Raw genomic sequence first — 22,509 nt, forward strand, 5'->3', positions numbered from 1 at the left:
TAAAACTAGTTCACTTTCCGGAACCAATGACATACTGCATCTTCGACCGGTCCTCTGAACGAGTTGCACCGAGCCGAAAACTGTGAACACGTTACATCCTGTTGGGTTGCTTTCGTCGCAGCAGCAATAATGGCAGCGTTTTCTGGTGAGAATGTCTCTTTTATTTTGAACTTTATGATCTTGACGTTGTATTCGTAGTTTACTTAAACACCCAACGACTTTTACGAACCATGTGACCCAACGGAATAATTACATTCGTCTTATATTCGACAGAAATGGGGGTTATGCCTGAAATCGCTCAGGCTGTGGAAGAAATGGACTGGCTGTAAGTGCTTGCTTGACACAAATCAGTATTGCTGAATCATACCTACATTATGATATCTGTCCATATAAGTTATACTTGTTAGCTGTTGTTGTGTTGTAAGGCTAACAATTGAGCTGACATCGTAAATCACTGGATTTCAGGCTACCCACTGACATCCAGGCTGAGTCTATTCCTCTTATTCTTGGTGGTGGAGATGTACTCATGGTAAGTTTAACCTGTTTTTCCCAGCTTGTCTCAAACACTAAATCTGCACACTGTACATTTTAATTGTCATATTCCCTTTTTGTTTTTGTAGGCAGCAGAAACTGGTAGCGGTAAAACAGGTGTAAGTACATGACAGAAAGACATCATCCAACTTTACTTTTTCAGTTCAAATTTTAAAGTTTAATTTAGCATTTTAACATCATTTTATTGTCAAGTAGCATAATAAGACGTAACACTAACACTTGTTATCCTCAGGCCTTCAGTATTCCTGTGATCCAGATCGTTTATGAGACCCTGAAGGATCAGCAGGAGGGCAAGGGCAAGGGCAGAGCCTCCATCAAGACTGGTGGAGCAAGTGAGACCTCTTTGATATGAGTGAAATGTTTGATTGCAGGCTGTCATGACGTTCTACAAAAGTCTCATAATCAAGGATCCAATCTAATACAAACAATGATAGAAACAATGGTCTACTCTGCAGAAACTTAAACTGTTTGGTGTCTTTTTCCCCCTCAGTTTTCAACAACTGGCAGATGAATCCTTATGACCGCAGCAACGCCTTTGGTAAGAGAAGAAAAACTAGCACGTAATATCGCATAACAGTTACATATGCAACTGTATATGTTCCAGCTGTGCTCTGTGTCCCCTCTATTTAACATCACTTTTTGTTTTTACCTGTACAGCAATTGGTCCGGATGGGTTGTGCTGCCAGAGCAGGGAGTTTAAAGAGTGGCACGGCTGCCGCTCTACTAAAGGTGTCACCAAAGGTGTGTAAAGCAGACAACTTCTTTAAATTGATTGAGGTTTAAAAAAAGGCAAATTAGGATTACATTTCATTTCTATGGTAGACGAACAACCTGCCTTTTTTTTAATCTTTCTGTGTCCAGGGAAGTACTACTATGAGGTGACCTGCCATGACCAGGGTCTGTGTCGCATTGGCTGGTCCACCAGTCAGGCAGCGCTGGACTTGGGTATGCTCCTCTAATCTTTAGTCTCCATGCTCAAGAGCACACATCAGTTAAAATACACAATCTAGATAGACCAATCCATCCAGCCTCTTTTTTTCTACACAGGAACTGATAAGTTTGGTTTTGGTTTCGGTGGGACTGGAAAGAAATCCAACAACAAGCAGTTTGACAGCTATGGAGAGGTAACAACTAATGAATGACCATGTTAATTAGATATGCAAATATTTTTAGGGACTATTTTTAAACATGTTTTCTCTTTGCAGGAGTTCACCATGCACGACACTATCGGATGCTACCTGGATCAGGACAAGGGCCAAATTTCCTTCTCCAAAAATGGTGCTTCCTTCATAGTTATGATTCTCATTATCATATTTATGTAAGACATATGGAGTCGGTGGCAAACAGCAATGTAACTCACTTTTCTTGCACCCTTCTCTCTGTTCTCTTCTTCCAGGTAATGACCTGGGTGTGGCTTTTGAGATCCCACAACATGTGAAGAATCAACCCTTCTTTGCCTCTTGTGTCCTTAAGGTATGAAGTCGCATTAAAATTAGAGCACAAACCAACAGATGCTAGATTTGCACCATACAAATCGCAGTCTTCTGTGATCTGTGATTCAGAATGCAGAGCTGAAGTTCAACTTTGGAGGAGAAGCCTTTAAAAACCCCCCGAAGAGTGGGTTTGTTGCTCTGGATCAGGCGACAGACGGTCACGTGGTCAAATCTTCTCAGACAGGTGTGTGAATGCAAACTCATTATTCATACTGAAAGGAAAAATCGAAATGGCTCTATAGCTGTGTATGATATTTATCTCACAATGTACTAGATAATATAGTAGTTTTTTTCACAATAAAACCCTCTTTGGTTGCATATTTTAAAACACCAAGTTCACTGTTTTATTCTGGTGCTTACAGCTGTGTCTGCTCTGTGTTTGTTAAGGCAGTGCCAAAGTGAGTCAGGTGAAAGCAGTTTCCAACGCACCCAAAGCTCTGATCATCGAGCCATCTAAAGAACTGGCTGAACAAACCCTCAACAACGTCAAGCAATTCAGGAAGTATGTGGATAACCCCAAACTGAGGTGAGACTGGACAGAGCTGATGCTCATGTTGGTTGCCTACATACCAGCAAACCATGACTTTTGCAGAAAGTGTTTGATTGATAGATAGCAAAATATTTAAGCATATTTAATTGTCTTATTCATATTAATATGTGCTGCATTTCTCTGTTTGTAAATCTTGTTTTATACCAGCAGATGGAGTCAGTGTTCAGTTCTTAATGAAAGCATACACAGTATTTGTCCTTCTGTCACTACAGGGATCTACTGGTGATCGGTGGCGTGGCTGCCAAAGATCAGCTGGCTGCTCTGGAACAGGGGGTACGTGATATCGACCGTCTCAGAATAAACTTGGAATTAAAGTTTCATGTTAAATATTAAACGTTGTAACTAACAGATTAGATTTTTGCTCTTCATCTCACTTCTCCTTCATCCTCTGACCTATTTTCTGCTTCGTGTGTCGTCTTACAATTAGATTGACATTGTGGTGGGAACACCGGGCAGACTGGATGACCTCATATCCACTGGGAAACTGAGTCTGTCCCAAGTCCGCTTTCTAGTCCTGGATGAGTGTGTATGTACAACACATGTATAGTATTTTTAAAGGTTGATCTACACAGCAGAACAATCCTTGAAGTGAGTAACCCTTTTGTCTGTGTGTCCCTCAGGACGGCCTTCTGTCTGCAGGCTATACCGACTTTATCAACAGGATCCATAACCAAATCCCTCAGGTCACTTCTGACGGCAAAAGACTGCAGGTAACTCCTCATATCAACTGCTTGTGTGACAGTCAACAATTTAGTGAAGACAACTTGTTGCACAACAATGATATAGGCAAATAAACATTGTTTATATGTGAGGGGCAGATTGATAAGCAGTTCAAGTGCATAACAGTTTCTCTTGTTTTCCAGGTGATTGTTTGTTCGGCCACACTGCATTCGTTCGACGTGAAGAAGCTGTCTGAGCGTATCATGCACTTTCCCACATGGGTGGACCTGAAGGGGGAGGACTCTGTTCCTGAGACCGTGCACCACGTGGTCGTGCCTGTCAATCCCAAGAACGATCGCCTGTGGGAGCGTCTGGGCAAGAACCACATCCGGGTGAGTCTTGCGTGTTTGGCCAAGATTGTGTCTGAGTGAAAACATTTTTTGCCAGGTGTGATTTTTTTTTTTCTTTTCCTAAATAATTTCTCCAGCATATTTTTTATATGTATAACAAAAAAGTTGAAACATGTAAGAATAAAAAATTGCCAAGACCATTTAAACATTTTTTTTTGCCTTTGAATAAAGTTCAAGAATATTTTTAAGCAGTTGAATTTATTGTTTTCAAGCTTCCTTTTTATTTGTGTTTGTTGTTGTAATACTCATTTTGGCCACAAGAGGCTGAAGTGCACCACTAAATAGGCATAAAAGCACTGACACTGATACATTTTTGGTTTAACCTGCTGAAACATTTTTAAACAAGTTTTTGCATCTGGAATAAAAAAAAGTGACTTAATTTTAAAAAAATCTATCTGAGCAACAAAAAAAGAGTTTTGTTTTTTTTACTTGTTTTTGAGTCATAAACAAGTTACATCTAACTCAGAAATTATGTCACCAGTAATTTATTTTTCCTACCTGCCTCTTGGGCTTCCGTAGCTTAGCTGCTGATGCTTTATGCAGGACTCAACACATTATTCAAGCTTTTATTCTTATAATAATGAAAAGTTATTAATTATTCATGCTGTATGTTATTTATCTCGGTTAAGAGTGGCGTGTTGACAATTTGTTTCTACTTTCATCTGTTAACTTTACATAGACTGATGAAGTCCACGCCAAAGACAACACCAGACCTGGAGCCAATTCTTCAGGTAAGAGCCCAGTTTGGAATATTAGCTCAACAGCACAGATATTATATTGTCATTTTCCTTCTACAAATAATCATGGCTTAGGACTCTATAACCAGTATGTGTTTGTGTGGATTATAGAAATGTGGTCAGAAGCCATCAAGGTGCTGAAGGGCGAGTACACGGTGAGGGCCATCAAAGAGCACAAGATGGACCAGGCCATAATCTTCTGCCGCACCAAGATCGACTGTGACAACATGGAGCAGTACTTCATTCAGCAAGGAGGAGGTAGGACACCGACATTTTACTTTTCATCCCACCACACACACATGCAAAATCTAAGTTAGATTTGTTTCCACTACAAATGTATATCCCCTCTATATTGCTCTCCCTTCTTTAGGTCCGGACAGTAAAAACCACCAGCTGTCCTGTGTTTGTCTCCACGGTGATCGCAAGCCCAACGAGCGGAAAAACAACCTGGACCGCTTCAAGGTAAAAGGACAACAACTTAGCATTACCCTTTTATATGAAGCACAACAGTATATCGGTGTTTGAAGACCTTCTTGTGTTTACAGAAGAAAGAAGTGAGGCTGTTGATCTGCACGGACGTGGCTGCCAGAGGAATCGACATCCACGGAGTTCCTTACGGTAAAGAGATTAGATCACATTCCTTACATATAACTATATACATAAAACTAGTCTAGTCTTCTGCATGAGATAACAGCTTTCATCGCTTTGTCCTCAAGTGATCAACGTCACCCTGCCGGATGAGAAGCAAAACTACGTGCATCGTATCGGCAGAGTTGGAAGAGCTGAGAGGTAAACAGACACTCCAAATTAGTTAGTTTGAAAAATGTTAACTTCATTTGAGACCTGAAACATTCACGCAATATACCTTAAAATGTATAAATGTATTGCCCATACAGTAAATGTCAGTTCCTTTCTTTTTAACTTGCAGGATGGGACTGGCTATCTCCTTGGTGGCCATGGAGAAAGAGAAGGTAGGGTGGATAATTGAAATACTCTCATATTTAATTTGAATAATTTAAAAAGAGGTCAGAGTACATCTTTCTATATGTGCAGGTGTGGTACCATGTTTGCGCGAACCGAGGCAGAGGCTGCTACAACACCCGGCTGAAGGAGGACGGAGGATGCACCATCTGGTACAACGAGAAAGAGGTGAACGAAGATGCAAACGCAATCAACTTGAGGGAGCCAATTAAATGTGTTGTTTTAAAAAGACTCAACGGAGGGCTTTTAAAGTGATTTGATAAGCAGCAGATGCTTTTGTCATCCTGGCAGAAACAGCACCCTCGGGTTTGGAGAGGGTGCAATCTAATACATTTATGTTGAAGCTGTAGTGAGCAGCACTGCACTGAAAGCTCACACACACACACACCTGTCTGTCGCTTTAAAAAATGACATCATTCAAATTCAAATTCTACTTTTCCTCTGATCGCAGCTCCTGTCAGATATTGAGGAGCATCTAAAGTGCACCATCACCCAGTGTGAGCCAGACTTAAAAATACCTGTGGATGACTTTGATGGAAAGGTCACCTACGGCCAGCGCAAGGCATTGGGAGGTATGCTTCACACAGTGGCAGTTATTTCAAGCCACATCAGTAGCATGCTTTTTGAATAGTAACCAATCCTCCAGTCGCTGCAGTTTTTCTGTTGAGCTTCACCTGCATTCCTGTTGCTCTTGCCTAGGTGGTAACTACAAGGGCCATGTGGATGTCCTGGCCCCGACTGTCCAGGAGCTGGCAAGCCTTGAGAGAGAAGCTCAAAGTTCCTTCCTCCACCTGGGATACATGCCAAACCAGCTTTTCAGAGCCTTCTGAACACAACCTAACTAATACAACACTAATACATAATAAGGAAAAATAGAGCATTTTTTTCAAGATAAATTAGAACAACAAAACGAAATGATCGCTAAAAGATGTAAAATGACAGCATTTCACTGTATGAGAAATTAAGCACAGTTGGCATCCAGAGGATAATCCGAGTTCTGACTAGTCCTGTAACTTCTTTTCATTAAGGGAGAAGGTTTATTATTTGTGCTTTTGAAAAAGAAAGCTTGTCAGCATTCAGCAAGTTATAAAACTTATTTGGAAGGACTCACAGGCTTTCACTGTATTGCTTGTAAGAATATTGAGGACATGTAATGCAAAACCTAATTTGTTAAATCTTGTGTTTTGTTTTCTTATTGACATGATTTAATTGAATATTTAAGTTTCCCTATGAAATAATGGGCTACAAGTGGCTTTCTTTTGTTTGCTCAAATAAACTATAGTAGCCTCTTCAGTCTGGGTCATTTTTGTATTATAAAAAACAAGTTCAGTTCAAGATCTCACCATCTGCTGAAATGTAGAAAAAGCCTAACCTCCACTGGCAGAATAACAACCCCCAAGAAACTAATTTTCCTTCCAGACAAACACCTTTACAACAAGGACCATCACTGTCGGACATTAAAGCCCTGAACGGACAAAAAGCAGGCAGGAAAAAATGGTTGTTTTAATAATTAGAATCATGTAGTGCTGCATCTCCTGGAGCAAAAGTCACGGACAAAAATGTAGGCAGCTCCCATGACCTTGAACATGTGCTTCATTTAAAGCAATAAAGGCTGGAGATTGCGGGCCAGTCACGCTCAGCAAATCCTCTCAATGCCTCATGAAAAACACTGCCAACTTTTTCTTACTCTGGATACAAGAAATTGGTATTGACTTCAGTGTAGGATCCCAAATGACTGAACAATGGCATCATGGTTGAATTAAATACTGCACTGCAATCAGCCCCCAAAAAACAAAAAAAGAATTTGCAGTACTCAAAGTAAGATGCCTTTTGTGCTGCCTGACACACAAGAAGCGACTTGTGATAAAACTTTGCCTGTTTGGCTCACTGCTGCTTTACCAGCTTTTTACTCTCCTGTGAAAGTATGAGGCTGAGAGAATTGTAACAGTGAACTCGTAGATGTAATACTGAAAGTGGTCTGTTGGTGGCGGTACACACCAGCAGCTTCTTGTTTCCTTTGGGGAAACCAAAGAGCTTCCAGACTTCAAAGCTCATAAACCAAGGAAATGCATTTAAACACGGATTACTACATTTCAGAGGGATTTACTCACCAAATAGGGCAGATAGGGGGGAAAGGGAAAAGATGCAAAAAAGGTTCATGAGAATAAAAATGTCAATGCACACATAGGATTTCATTACTAAGAATGTGTAACTTTGACTTTAGCCCTGTCTGTACATACATCTCGGTAATTGGTGTGAATGAAGCTGCAGTCAGGTGCCACAGTAATTGGCTTTTCTCTTTCACTGTCAAAAAACAAAAAAAGGTCATGTATTTGTGCCTTCAAAATTAAAGTCTGTCACTGAAAGCAGGTAAATGAGGTGGGAAATAGTGGAAGTGGCTATCTTTACTTGGCTGTGTCAATTTAGGACCAGTTAGCCAATGTATTCATTAAGACATTGTATAATAAAGATATTGTATACATTTTTTGAAAAGCCTCTAGAGGAAATGTAAGATTTTTAAATGTTAATTGTGCGGCTATATTACCAGTGTTTGTTAAAACAATGTTTAGAGACCATTCTGGAACACAATACTACATAATAATGATACTATATAATGATAATAATATAATATAAGATGCTTAGACTTTGGTCAAGTTTAAATAAATAACTGAATCATAAGTGTTAAGTGTGAATTAATAAAAGTCTCGGCATTGCGTTAAAGACGCATAAGTTAAAAAATAAACGATACTGGCAAAGTAAATAATCTAAAATAAATTAGTAAGACACAATCATATGGTTTCTTATTGCTTTGTTGTGCCAAAACATTGCTTTCACGAGTGTCTGGGACTTTTATTTTGAATGACATACCCGGAAGTCCTGTGTATAATTCTTGTGACTTCACTCCCCTGAGATGCCCATTTTCAGTCCACACCCACCCCGGCTGCTGACTCGGTTCCTCCCTCCACGGCAGCTCAATTTGCCAGCCTGGATGCCGGACGTACACTGCTGCTCTACCGCAACAGGTAAATGACTATTAATCAATGTAATGCTCGACGGAACAGAAAAACAAGAAAGAAATACTGGACACTGTCGCTATTGACCTTGTAATTTTTTTTAAAATGACCCTTTTTTGCAGTGAAGTGAGAATGTCTTGCTTTATTAAATCGTTAAAATTAAAGGAGTGGGCAGAGTAGCGTATTAACAATGTGTTTTAGGCTTGACGGTGCTGCACGAGCCCGGTTGTAGATTTTGCCGCCTTAACAATATGTGAATTTCTGACACCTGTCAGTAAACCCTGAGGGAAAGCCGTTGGCTCGCGGTAGGTGAAGCGTGATTGTCAATATGCTAAATATGTGCATTATGTTGTAAAAACAGCTTACATTAAAGGGGGATTTTTTTTAAACTATCAAAATAAGAGCTGTCTGTACAAATTGCTTCTGTGCTTTCAAGACAATACAGTGCCAGAGACAGTATCGTCTTGAATGCATTGTGTGAAGACTGCTTGAAATAGCCTGTTTCTTGACGTTATGTACTTTAGGGCAGGCATATCCTAACCTGGCACAAATAGACAATATAGCCGACAATGACTTTATTGTTTCATCCTATAAAAGCTTAGCCACCTTTTTTTTTATTACCCTGAAGTTAATTAACCTTGTACAGAAATGGTGCGTTCACTGACATTGTCAAAACATCCAGTGTCCATAGAATTGAGTCCCAATAAGAAAGGCTGATGGTCACCCTTTTCTTGAGGAAAAGAAATCAGTGTGATATTTCTGGATCTCCCCAGAGAGTCTGTGGCAGCCTTACACGACCCAGCACACAGTGACCTTAATGTAGTCTGTAATATTTTATCATATGTGCTGCACGACAGCTATATTTAAGTTTTAAGAGGGAATTAAATTTAGCCACATTTATATCATGGGAAAATAATAGCACATGTCTCTTGTTTGTTGGGATTGTTATCACACTGTTATCAGGTGTTTAGATTATACAACATGAGTGCAGTTTTCCCGCTCCTCTTTGCAATGATTTGGGGCATTTGAGCAGTTTATCCATGCTCTTGCTTATTCACTGCAGTATCTAATTATAGAGATTGCTTATATTGTGTGTGTCTGTGTGTGTGTGTTTGTGTGTGTTCTGCTGCTCTCAGTGAAAACAGAAAGAGGAGTGTTTCTTTGCTGAAGTGGCAAAGTCTGTCCAATCTGCACCTCCTATGACATCTGGCTCGTCCCAACAAATCAGCGACTGTTGCATAATCCCCCTGCCAAGAACGAAAGAAAGAATTACTTAGCACACAAATGCACATAAAGATACGCAAACATACATTCTTTATTGACACGAAAGTAGAAGCTGATCAGGGTCAGGTTTTATTTTATACGACACTCAAAGCAGTGCGCATGTGAGTGCTGTAAAGAGGGTTCTTGGCTTTATTCTGAAAACCTTGTGCCAAAAGGAAGTAAAAGAGGCTTTGGTGAATCATTGCTCTAGCTGACCCATAAATGTTTTAGAATAATGAATATAAGAACGATTCCTCTGGTGAAAGCGTCCCTGATTTTCACCTGCTGCACAACAGAGGAAGCTGTGTGCATGTCTTTGTATCTGTATGTGTGTCTGTACAGAACAAGCGCACACATATAAGAATCACACACACACACACACAGGCCTCATTCTTCTTCAGGCTAAGCAAAGCTTCCTGGGCTGTGTCTGCCAGAACAGGGTCCCCCTCTGTGTGAGCAGTGTGTGTCAGACACACTCGGGCACACAGGCAGACGCATTGATACGCACATCCGACCGGGCCGGTGCGGCGCACACACAGGTGTCAATCAGCATGCAGGGCACAGTCAAAGCTTCTTTGGTTCTCTTTCTCTCTCGGTGCAGCGGGTCATCAAACCACTGGCCTTTAAGTGTCTCTCACTTCACCCAAATCAAAACTTACTATTGCTGCATGTAGCATCTTTAAACATCAATCAAGGCTGAATGACCTGGTTGGTATTTGGCTTTTGTTTCTGCAACATCGTCCCACATAAGAGGTGGAAACAGTTATTGTTATAACTGCTAACATTGTATAAAAATAAAAGCATGTGACAGATCATATTTGACCTTTGATTTCTTATAAAGATTGCCCAGTTGTCACCATGTGCACGGCCGGATAACCTTTCACAGGGCCCCCAGGGCAAACCTTTGTTGTGGACCCCTAATGGCCACCCTTAATGCACCGAGTTTGTACCCTGTTACCTGCACGGTCTCCTATAACACAACAATCACTACCAAACTGCCTGTGTCAGCAGCCTGCCTTAAAACCTAAAGATCTTAAAGTTCTAATTAAATCAACCACCACGAGCAAGCTAGCATGTTACTATCAATTGCTCGCTAACTGTTTTGGGTTTCCTGCCACTACCTCTTCCATTGCCCTGATTTTATCTCCCACATGGGGGTGGTTAAAAATGCACCAATTGTATTAGCTGCTGTAAACACCAATCAAAATCCATGGCAAGTCCTCCCTAGGGTTCTGTTTGCTTGACAGCCATTCATCCATCATTTTATATTTAACAGCTGACATTCAAACTTATGAATACACGCAAGTCAACCGAGCCATCATGCCTCAAGTCAAGTCACAAGTCATCAAAACAGTGAGTCGACTCAAGTCCAAGTCACCATGATTCGAGTCCACATCTCTGCGAAGTGAAGCCAACATTTATAGGGCCCCCTTATGGGATTTAGCTGCCGGCCACTAAATCAGCTAACTAGTCTCCTTGCTAGTCCAGCTGTTGGCCTATGTGGGTGTTTATCATTTAACCGCTGTTGCTTGTACGCTATGTGTCCGTATAGATATGCAGGAGTTGAGGAGTCGTTCATTTAATCCTTCCACTCGCTCCACCGTACACATTTGATGGTGCATATTTGCTCACAGGGTTTGTTCAGATATTAGCTGGGAGCTGGCATGACTTTAAGCTGCATTTAAATCCACACTGTGAGCTGTCCTTTCTGTGAGCTTCCAATATCTCTGCAGCACAACATCCATCACATCAACAGGGTCTGAGAGCTGTAAGGTAGAACAAATCAAAAACACACTTATTCCAGAGCGGTTCAAGTCCTTTCAAGCACTTCAACAGGGCTGCTCAGGAATCATAAGCAAATTAAGTGTAACATTTAGTTTTGAGCTCCTGGTGGTGCACAAATGTTGAAAGAGAGGGTGTCCCTGTGTTGATTCTATGTTGTTTTGTCCAGGATGTGTCCTGTTTGAAAAGAGGAGGCTCTCTAGCACAGCCAATAGCAGATGATATAATCTATTTGAAACCACACACACACACACACACCTAAGGGTACAGCAGTGTTTGTCTATGAGGGCGGATGAACTGCTTAATACCTCCATACAAAGCCTTTACATAAGGGAGTGTAAGGCACACACATGCATAAATACACACACATCTACACTTGTAGAGTTTTCATGACAAATATATAGTATAGTGTAGTATTGTAAAGAAGTTTAAACACTGAAGAAACTTACAGTTTAACATAAATATATGATGAGGAATTAACACAGCTGTTGGGTTTCTGACTAGCTGGTATGGAGCTAGCTTGCCGTTGCTAATACCTATTTGTAAATGAATTCTCAGCAACAAGTGAGAGACAACGAGCACAGTTAATAGTGTTACTTTGATATGATTCAGAAGATTTTCTTTTAGTAATTTTATGTTCAATGGATTGTCGAGCATCTGTCCCATTCTTGTGATGTTGTTATTTCTAGAATGCGTGGAGGGAATTTCTTCATTTGGCACAAACGTCCACTGAGGGTGCTTTCACACCTAGTCCGTTTGTTTGGTCCGAATCAAAGACCAAATTGTTGCATTTTGCCACAAGTTTGGTTGTGTTCACGCAGCAGCTTTTACAAGCGGACCAAAAGTTTTGATGCACGGGAAAGCTGCTCTCTGATTGGTCAGCATTTCCATGTGGGAAAACTGCCTGAAGTAAACAGAGAGGGAGAGCTGACTCAACACAATCACACAGGTTTTTTTTAAGTTTAACTGACATCATTCCAGTTCGATCAGTTGCAGTCTCCTTTAGTTTCTCACTGAACAGTTTGAATACCTCCGTGTTCATGTGCGTCTCCACAAGCATTTTGTGAAATTGTTTGGTCAGCACATATTTCTATTTCCTCGTTGCTCCCCCACTTCTGTCCTCTACTCATCTTGCTGCCGGGCTGCGTGGCTGCCTCTGCAAGTGTCAGCACCCATTAACAACCCACAATGCACAGTGTTTTGGTTTGCTTCCAATATTAGGTCCTGCTTTAAGTTTGTTTACGTTCAAACCCAAACCCGTTTTTTCTAGCGGACCATGGTCCGTTTGTTTGGTCTGCACCAGAGTTCGATTCCGGCGTCCACACCAACCTAAACGAACCGCACCGAGGGGACAAACACTCCGGGGTTCGGTTCAATCAGACTAAACAAGGCTGGTGTGAACCCACCCTTAGACTTCATGATGAACCAGCTTGAATTTGGTGGTTTAAGGTCAAAGGTCAAGGTGACTGCCATCCTTCAAAAGACTTATTGACAAAAAAGATGCGTACACAATTATAACATCATTACAACTAAAGTATAAAAGAAACATTATAAATAATGAAATGTTTTTCACAAAAGGTCAGAGGTCAACTTCACTGTTACATCATAGTAGCATTTTTATTTTCATCCCATTGTTGGGATGTCACAATGAGCCTTTCACACTCAAAAGGCTGCTATTTAAAGTGCCAATCTCCAATCAGGAACTAACTATAATGTTACAATGTTGCAATTTCATTTAGCATACGCTTTTGTCCAAAGTGACAATGATTTTTTTAATGAACATCATCAGCAACATCAACAAGGTCAATATAGTTCATCATCATCATCATCATGAGAATCCTACTAAACATAAACCACATCCTCAATGTAGTCATCATCAATGCCATCAATATCATTAAGTGCAGAGGTGTTCATGAAAGAGCTGGGTCTTTAGCTTCTTCTTAAAGGTCTAAAGGGACTCTGCGGATTCTTCTAACACCTTGGGATAACTGAGGAGAAGAGTCTAGTTAGCAACTTAGGGCCCTGTTGTGATGGCAGCAGCAGGTGCCTTTCATTGGCGGGACAGAGTGTAGACCTGGATGAGGGCGTTCAGGTAGACAGGAGCCATATTTGTTGCTGTTTTGTAAGAGAGCAGCAGGGTTTTCGATTTGATGCGAGCAGTGACTTGGAGCCAGTGGAGGGATATGAGCAGGGAAGTGACGTGCCGTTTTGTGTTGATTGTGGACCAATCGTGCTGCTGCGTTCTGGATCATCTGCAGAGGTTTGAATGTGCATATAGGAAAGCCTGCCAGTAGGGAGTTGCGGTAGTCAATGCATGATATCACGAGAGCCTGTACCAGCAGTTGTGTTACATGCTCTGAAAGGTGGGGTCTGATCTTCCTGATGTTGTACAGGGCAAATCCACAAGGTTAGCTGGTCGTCAGTTAAGACGCCCAGGTTCCAGGCATAACTACATTCACACACCAATGCTCTATGCCATCGGGAGCAATTTGGGGTTCAGTGTCTTACTCAAGGACACTTCCACATGTAAACTGTAGCAGTCAGGGATCAAACCGCCAACCTTCCGATTGGGAGACAACAAACTGTACCACTGACAAACAGCCACGATATCTCACGTGGTGGAAATATCTTCAAATATGGCACAAGCTTCCACTCGGACTCAAGGATGAACTGATTAGAAGGTGATGGTTAAAGGTCAATGGTCAATGTCATGACCATTCCTTTCTTGCGAGGACACGATATATCAGAAACGCTTTGAGGGACTTTTATTACATTGGGTGGATGTTGAGGTTTTTATCTGTCTGAACCGTGACACCATCTGTGATCGATTAGAGGATTATGTTCCCCTTGTGTACCTGTTTGTTCTGCTGTCACGAGAAGGTTCACTGAAAATCAAATGCTCGGCAGAGAAACGCAGAAAGTGAGAGATGTTCTTCCTTTAAAGGATAATCACTCCAAGTTTAATGTAGGCCTACCTATGCCGATAACTTGGTTTTAGGGTACTGTATTCTTTCCAACACTTTCAGTATACAAATGCGTCCCCAGTCTCAGCCACACTTACACTGTTGGAAACACTGATGGACATTAACTTGAATGGTTTTGAGAGGCATTCAACCACAATGCAGTTATTCTAGTTGTTTGTATCTTCCCAGATGGATTTATGGCATTTGACTATTGTTTGCGTGCATGCGTGTGTTTGTTGTTCATCAGTCATGTTGTGTGTGAGCGGTAGCGTAGATATTCCAGTGTATGCACAGTGAGCGGTTCATTGCTCTTAAGTAATTGGCAGTGTCGGCATGTGCAGCCAATGATTTATTCTGCAACAACCACAGTCTCCCCCTCCAGGAATTCACACGGAAAGAGGGAAGCCAATGATGGAGCAACACTTTAACGAGAGCAGAAGGAGCGGAAGGGATGAGAAGTCATATAAGAGGGGATGCATGCTGGAGTGAGGGATGAATAAGAAATAAGGGAGCCGAAATGGGAAAAGAGAGAGAGCGGAGAGTGATGTGAGGTATAAAAGTGTGAAAGTAGAGAGGAGATTGGAAGGACCGCACAGCAATCAAAGCTAACAGAGAAACACTGCTTGTTAGCTATTAGCTTCAGGATAGACAGATGAACAAGAGGAAATAAAGGGGTACATGTGACTGAGAGGAATAATAGAATCTCGGGAACAAAATTGAAGGAGTTGTTAGAATAGTGGAAAGAAATGTTCATTTTCAATTTGTAGATGCAGCAAGCATGGATGATCAGCAGTGAGGGGAGTGTATTACCAGAGCAAGTCAACTGAAAAATGATTTAGCAACAACAGAAAAGCAACGAAAGAGGATAAATAACAAGAAAGGAAAAAGAAAAGACACGGAGCACCTCATTTTGCCTAATGAGGCAGGGGCCTCATTTTCCACTTTAAGAGTATTACCTGTTAGAGCGCATCTGTCCCCTCCACCTCCTGGGACTCAGCCAGAGACCCCACAGAGAAGTCTCATCGGGTGGGCCAGGCTCCCTGCCAGTCAGCGATAGTGAATGCAAACAGCACTCAATACAAGTCTGTATTTTGTGTTGTGTGTGCGCGGCGCAGATAAATGTTCAGCTCAGTCATAATTGCCCTTGATAAAAATAATTCAGTAATAAGACTGAACAGAAAAACATAGTAAGACATATTTTTATATCTGTGAAAGATTTAAAGTGTATCCCCCATAACACAAATATTTCCAATAATAAATAGGTTGATTTGTAATAAAAACAAACAAACACATTTAATATATATTCTTAGCTCAAATTAGGAAAGTATATATATTTTTAAAAAATGAACATTTTTATTGCTAATTCTCCCAATAAATATATTCTTAGGAAATATAAGTACATGAGTATATTTATGTCCTTAATAAGATACATATTTATATTCTCAGACACATTTATGTTCCTATAATCCAACAAATATGTCTGTACCTATCAAGACAAATATTTATTGCTTATTTAAGAAATATTTATATTTCTGGTAATACATATTTTATTCCTAAAACAACAAATATTTACACTTCCAAACAACTTCCAAACAACACACATATTTACACTTCCAAACATAGATATTTAGAATATTAAAACAAATATATGTATATACAAATATATTCCTATGGGAAAATATGGCAAGTATTTATGTTACTAACATGGCAAAGATTTTAATCGTAAATATTTAAATAAATATATTTTCTTCCTAAATCAACAAGTATGTTCATGTCCTTAATATGACAACAATTTATAACCCTGCCAAAAGACAACAATGAGAACTATTTATATTCCCAATAACACTCATTGAGAATATAGATAATATTATTTGTGCCTATAAGGACAAATATTTACGTTTCGAATGAGGAAATTATTTTTATTCTTTCCAAAGCAACACCTTTCAAATCCCCTCCCAATAAGAGACGATGCCTTATTTAATTGAAATTGCGCAGAAAGCTGAATGACCGACAAATAACGGCTGCAGAAATAAAGATTTGACTGCTGGCTTGAGCCGCCATCTCTGACCTGAGAGCGGACAATGATAAATGCTTCCTTCCTCCCAGACCACCATCATTTTCCCCTCAGCTGTCTGTCCTCCTCTTGCACTTCTCCATGTTTGCATTGTCTGCTTCTCTGCTCTCCTTCTTTTCTCCTCATTCTCCCCTCTCTCTCTCTCTCTTTCTCTGTCATTTTGTCCCCCTCCTCCCCCCTCCATCCCTCCCTCCCTCCCTCTCTCTGCCATTCTCACCATGCTAGCCGTTCAGCGTGCCTTCCTTGCTTTGTTAACAGGGAGATGAGATTTTTTATTGCTCTTGCGCACATTTACATCCCCTCTATTCCCTTCCTATTTTACAGAGGCGTGCTTGCGTTTCTCCTTTAAACCTGCTGCTCCCTGACACACACACACAATCACACTCTCATCTTTTCTCTCTCTCTCTCTCTCTTTCTGCAGATGTCTGAGAGCTCGCCAGCTGAGTAGAGGACTCCCCTCTCTGCCCGTGCTCTCCACCTGCAGCCATGAATGGTAAGTCCACTTCGATTTCTCCTCCTATGGGCTTATGTGTGTGTTTGCTTATATGTGTGTTTGTCTTTGAGAAGCAAATATGCACTTTGGGGAGGGAAATTAAGTTGAAGAGAATGGATCGGTGATGGAGAAAGCAAAAGAAAGCAAAGAAAGAGAGAGACGAGCAATGAGCAGCAGTGGTGTCGTACCCTTTCTTTAAACTTTAATCTTCCCCTCTGCTCGTCTTTCTGCCAGACTGAAGCTGTTATGATGCTCTCTTTTTTTCATGTGCGACTGTAAACTGAACCCCGAGATTGTGTTGATGTGATATTTATCCAGCGCTTGTGTGAAGCAATCAGACTTTAACAGAACTCGTCTTCGATCCCCGGAGATTTTGCGAGAATTACAGCCCGATTTATGTTGTATTCTTGAAGGAATATCCGCAATTATCTCGACTAAATCGTATGCAAATTATGAGCTATTTTGGTGTATGCTTTCCTGTTGCGTATCTTTTGTCCTTGCTATGGACAGAATTGCCCAGTAGCGTGTGTATGTGTGAGTAATCCTCTTGTTTCCAGCCTTTGATCTGTTGCCGCTGCTTAAGGGCCTCGGAGGGAAATGCCTCAGAGAAAGCGTGTGTTTGTGTGTGTCTGGTGCATCTTTTCCACACGACTAATTCTGCAGTTTACCAAAAAGTGAACTCTTCAATGTAACCATGCTATCTGCTTTTTTTTGATCCAGTATATAGACAGCAAAGTTTGTGGAGACGGCACTTAAGAAGCACGTGGAAACAGGAACTATAAAGTCATTAGTGTGTGAAACAGGTGGACAGAGAAGGATAGAAGTTTGTGTTGGCTAAAATGCTGCAGCGTGCAAAGAGTGTTGATCCATTACACCTATCTGAAACATCATCTCGTCCTCCCCAGGTGAAGCGTTTGATATGTAAATAGTTATGAAAGCAGTGATGTGGTTTCCCCCAGTAGACCTTGCGCTGTGTGTCTGGAGGTTTGACTCGAGCCAGCGTCTCCTAAAGACTGAACGGCACCAAGACAACAGCACACAAGCTGACAGAAGGGAAGTTAAACCACACAAGGCCGAGGCTCTTTGTGTCGCAGCTGTTGAGGTGAACTGTGGTACAGTTGGTTTTTATTCTGCACCAGTGATGTGGGAGCTTTTTCATCAGAGTATATAGCAGTTTTTGTTGATGGACTGCGTGTTGTATTGTCTGAATATTGTCTGACGGGCTGCTGAGAGCTTATGTTGCTTTTGTGTTGTGCAGGAAACTGTTGTTCAGATTGTGTCAGGATTGATACATTCAGGTCACAGTGATATCTTTTTTAACTTTATATTTTTATCTGCAAGACAAGTGAAGAGCTGATGTACAGGGATGTCCTGGAAGAGTCAAAATGTTCAAAGAAACAAGAAATACAAGACAGTGAGATAAGATAACAACACAGTTTATGGGACAACGCCTCAGTGCAGCTTTTATAAGAAGAGAAAAAGACAAATACATGAGTAATATGTAGTATATAATCAAAGAGTTAAAATCACATTGATCAACCAGACATACATACAAGTCCAAAATACTTTGGGCTGCTACATTCATACAAGAATGCTAGTTAGCAAAAAATATCAGAAGCTATATTTACAAAATAATCAAAAACTTTGGGAAGCTTATTTGCTGTCTTGCCAAAAATTAGATGAGACAATTGATATCATTCTCACATCCATTATATGTATATGAGAAAACAGCCTGGGGACAGTTAGCTAAGCATATTAGCAAAAGGGCTAAAAAGTAGCCGTCCCCCAAGCTAAGGAGTAAACAAATAGCTTGGCTCCACGACTTAGAAAAAGTCTGCCACAGTATAAAACCACAACTTGTTTTTATTTACACATACATTTTTAAGCAGATCAAATTGTTAGCTTTAATTGTGCTTTTTTACATTTTAGCCAAACCAGGCAAGCTTTTTCCTCCCGCTACGCTGAACACAAAGCTAAGCTAACCAGGAGATGGTTAGCTTAGCCTGTTTCATGTTTCCCAAAATGTCAACAAGGACTAAAAACAATTGTAAAAAAAAATATATGTAATACATTTAAGTTTCCCACAGCCAAGTGCACACTGTTAGAACAATTTGCAGTCCTTTTGTCATATACACAAGCTAGTTTTAAACAACACATTTAAAGCCTATGGCCTCAAAGACTCCATAGCATTAGCTTTTTTTATATGCTACATATTCTAAAACGTGGCACCTCTTTATCTGGTGTCACACTGAGTGGTCATTTCTTTCCAACACGAGTGTCAGCCACACAAGTCCCCTATGGATTCTGCTGTTTAAGAAGCTTTGCAGTGCCCCACTTACACACACAGCACTCAGCGCTAACTGACAAACATATCAACTGACAGGCCCGTGGATGTGACCATGCTAGCTACATGTCCCAGTGGCACTGTGCTAAATATCACCTCCCTTTTCTCACTTACAATAGCTGCTAAATGAGGTCTGTCAAAGCCAAGGAGACAATGTGAGGAATACTCACATCTCTGTGTGAGATTAATTACTTTCTCCTCTTTACCGCGGCATTTTGCTGACAACGCCTAAAACTAGGTCAGGGCAGTGCGAGCTGCTAACACTGGCTCAGTCAGGGAAAATGTGGATACCTGAACAGGTGTTGCTGTGGTGGTTTAGGGTTGAGTGAGTTTGATTAGATGTCGGAATCAGCTCAAGGCAAACAGCTGGCAGTTTTACATATTATCTGGAAACTTTTGTAACGTCCTGAGTTTTCACATTTTATCTGCATAAAAGGGGCTGCTGTGCTGTGACTGTGTGTCATTCCTCAGGGATTTGTGTGTGTGTGTGTGTGTGTGTCTGTGGTCGACCAGTGTTTGGGTTAGAGTTGGGAGGAAGTTCCATCATGGGCAGGCTGGTATTTCCTGAAGCTGGTGCATAAATTACACCCTAGATACCAGATCTATGAAGACATACACTCATAATAGCCCACAGAATTGTATTTTTCCCACTAACAGTATTACCAAAACCAAATTTGTCCTTAGCTCTATGACTTCATTCCTACCCTCTAAATCTTTTGCATCGGTATCATACTTTGCCCTGATGATGGAAATGTTGTCCATGTCGAGATCAAAGCTTTAGACACCACTCCTTGTGTAAGATATGCTGTCCCTCACATCACAGGATAACAATCAGATTGGCTTATAAGCATCAAAGTATTCTCGTTTACAGAAGTGTGGATATAAAGAAGGAATATGAAGTCACCAGGAATAAAAGTAAACACATATTTTCTAATTGTTTGTATTAGAGCCTGACTGATATAGGATTTTTGAAGCCGATACAAACACCAAAATTCACTCATCGTCTATATGGTTGCCAAAACTGCATTTTTGCAATTTTGCAAGTAGGGTTAGGAATCGCAGGGTGACTCACGATACAATACAATGCGCAATACGTGGTCAACGATAACAATAATATCATAATATATTGTAAGAGAATCATATAATGATACATCACGATATATCTGATAATATCTGATTAACTGAAGAATACAAAATGCCCCTAAAGTGCAGATTAATGTATTCATTCGAAGCAATTTGGTGTCAGTTACACAGAATTGAACACAAACAATGTTTTCAGTCTGTAATTTAAATGTACAGAAGTATTGAACAAATGAATCACCGCTGTCCGACATTATCCTGCTGTCAACGTCTTCGGCCAATTAATTTCCTCTCATGTTATCCTCATTCATGTCATAAGCGCCACTGTGAGGAGTCATGAAGTAGTGACACGGTGAGTCAAAATCACAGGGAAATCTGTTTAGAGCGCCATGTGTATCTGTGTATTAAATCGATATTTGGCGCAGCCTATTAATAATTGTATTGCACGGGTCAGGACAGGATATATTGGCCTATTGATATTTTGTCCCACCCCTAATGTTAATGTACTCAGAAGGCTGCTCTCCTCAACAAAAAACTTTTATTCAATGTAACAACACATTGTTAGCTCATACTAATGAGGACATCTTGGTCATTGGTATCTGACAACATATACTTTGATAGCGTTAATAGGCCCATCTTGGCCAGATAATATATCTCTGTGGCTCTAATTTGCTAAGATCGTAAAAGAAAGAAATAATGTTCCAAGGCCAAATAACAACTAAGCTAAGCTTTGTCCCCTTTAGGGATGCATGATATAAAAATTTTTGCCGATATCCAATATGCTGATATTTTACAACTCATTTAGCCGATTACCGATACCGATATTTTTTTCCCGCACACCTAATTGCCGAGATCATCAACTCACTTCTGTATTGGAATTAGCGTACAGTATAATGGTGATACTCTCATTACATTTGTTACAACGGTCGGGGTGACGGGTCTCGAGATGGTTAATCAAGTTTGTAGTGTTGAAAGACTTTGCCTTGGCTCCTCCTCGCATCACCGAAGCTGAGCAGTCATTGAAATAGCAGTTTTGCTATCTATTTCGGACACTTTGAAAAACTTCCACACCACGGACATGTTGGCTTCTAACTCTCTGATGCGGAAGGTAGACACACGTGACGTCATCGCGCTGCGCCACGCAGGTCTTCTTCGCACCGGGGACATTGCGCCGAGGTCAGGCATTTAATCAAGTATGCAGCAGCCCATTATTTTATCGGTTAATTATATCGGCGGATATTGGCGTGTTGGCCGATATATGGTCATTTTTAAGCCAATATCGGCCGATGACGTACCGATAATATCGTGCATCCCTAGTCCCATTGTTTATATGCATTGGATCAAGAGTTTGTCTCATTAGGTACAACTTTTTCCATAGTTTTGGTCGCTTCTTTCTTTATTTTTATATTTTCTTTCGTTGAAGTCGTCTCCCAAACACACACTTGTTCCTGTATTGTCAGGGTTTCCTGATGGTATATTTCACAACTAAAATAAACCATATCCAGTTATAACTGATAAGTATTGAGTTGAATTCAGTTTCTTAAACCGTTATTTCATTGTCCTTAAAAATGTATTGCACTTTTGCAGAGACATCTCTTGTGGTAGATCCCATTTTCATACCCGGTTATGCTTTAACCAGTGGTGAGCTCATGCTCATGGAGGTGAATAATTAAAGAAATTCTTAACAAACTCAACATGTTGTCTTGATTAAACTCTTAACTTCCTGTTGCGGAAAATGTGAGTAAATATTCCATTTGATCTGAGGCCGGTCTGTCGCTGTCGAAAGGGAAGAGTAGCTGACAGACCAAGTGTGCCCTATTTCCTCTTCCATTACAGCTCTTCACTTTACAGCTGTAACATTGACTGTTTCTTACATCAACCCGTGTGTTTCTGCTGTTTGCAGTTAATGAACTAGTTCATCACTCGGCTACTCTGGTTTGAATTGATCTTAGTGCGTCACTCTCCGTCTCTATCTCAGCTGTCTCTGGACTCATTATCTCCTTATCTACAACTCCGTCCTCCTATTTCTGCCATATGGAGGGATCCATCTGTGCACAATGTCCATATGGTTAATCTTCTCCTAAAAATGGCTTCAGAGCTCTCATGTTCTGTA

The 22,509-nt window shown here is 40.7% G+C and overlaps 2 protein-coding genes across 3 annotated transcripts in view; both read left to right on the forward strand.

The window, feature by feature from the left end:
- The first annotated feature begins 92 nt into the window (after positions 1–92).
- Positions 93–6,664, forward strand: ddx1 (DEAD (Asp-Glu-Ala-Asp) box helicase 1). The gene is made up of 26 exons (XM_069686550.1): positions 93–145; positions 274–325; positions 466–529; positions 621–650; positions 785–884; positions 1,043–1,090; positions 1,210–1,293; positions 1,414–1,497; positions 1,600–1,676; positions 1,758–1,830; positions 1,949–2,025; positions 2,115–2,229; positions 2,433–2,571; positions 2,808–2,868; positions 3,023–3,121; positions 3,216–3,305; positions 3,459–3,647; positions 4,345–4,396; positions 4,514–4,660; positions 4,773–4,864; positions 4,948–5,020; positions 5,119–5,191; positions 5,331–5,373; positions 5,456–5,551; positions 5,835–5,955; positions 6,083–6,664. The coding sequence occupies exons 1-26, from the start codon at positions 130–132 to the stop codon at positions 6,211–6,213; spliced, it is 2,226 nt and encodes a 741-aa protein (XP_069542651.1). The 5' UTR covers positions 93–129; the 3' UTR covers positions 6,214–6,664.
- A 1,698-nt stretch (positions 6,665–8,362) lies between these two features.
- The window catches only part of LOC138610943 (intersectin-2-like), a 45,387-nt gene continuing 31,240 nt past the window's right edge, over positions 8,363–22,509 (forward strand). The window contains exons 1-2 of one of the 2 annotated variants that reach the window (XM_069683831.1): positions 8,363–8,406; positions 16,901–16,972. In XM_069683831.1, coding sequence (XP_069539932.1) covers positions 16,966–16,972 — 7 coding nt within the window. In that variant the 5' untranslated portion in view covers positions 8,363–8,406; positions 16,901–16,965. Of the gene's footprint in view, positions 8,407–16,730; positions 16,973–22,509 lie in introns of those variants that run through there. The other variant, XM_069683839.1, reaches the window with a different exon arrangement.

Source organism: Semicossyphus pulcher, unplaced genomic scaffold (genome assembly GCF_022749685.1).
Source record: "Semicossyphus pulcher isolate SPU_LCO1_2020_fin unplaced genomic scaffold, fSemPul1.0.p SCAF_11, whole genome shotgun sequence".
Classification (NCBI taxonomy): Eukaryota; Metazoa; Chordata; class Actinopteri; order Labriformes; family Labridae; genus Semicossyphus; species Semicossyphus pulcher.

What these genes read in the sequence shown, in the direction of transcription:
- ddx1 (XM_069686550.1), top strand. An exon ending in CATCAAGACTGGTGGAGCAA is followed by an intron (nt 885 to 1,042) that starts GTGAGACCTCTT and finishes TTTCCCCCTCAG; the next exon opens with TTTTCAACAACTGGCAGATG. An exon ending in CTGACGGCAAAAGACTGCAG is followed by an intron (nt 3,306 to 3,458) that starts GTAACTCCTCAT and finishes CTTGTTTTCCAG; the next exon opens with GTGATTGTTTGTTCGGCCAC.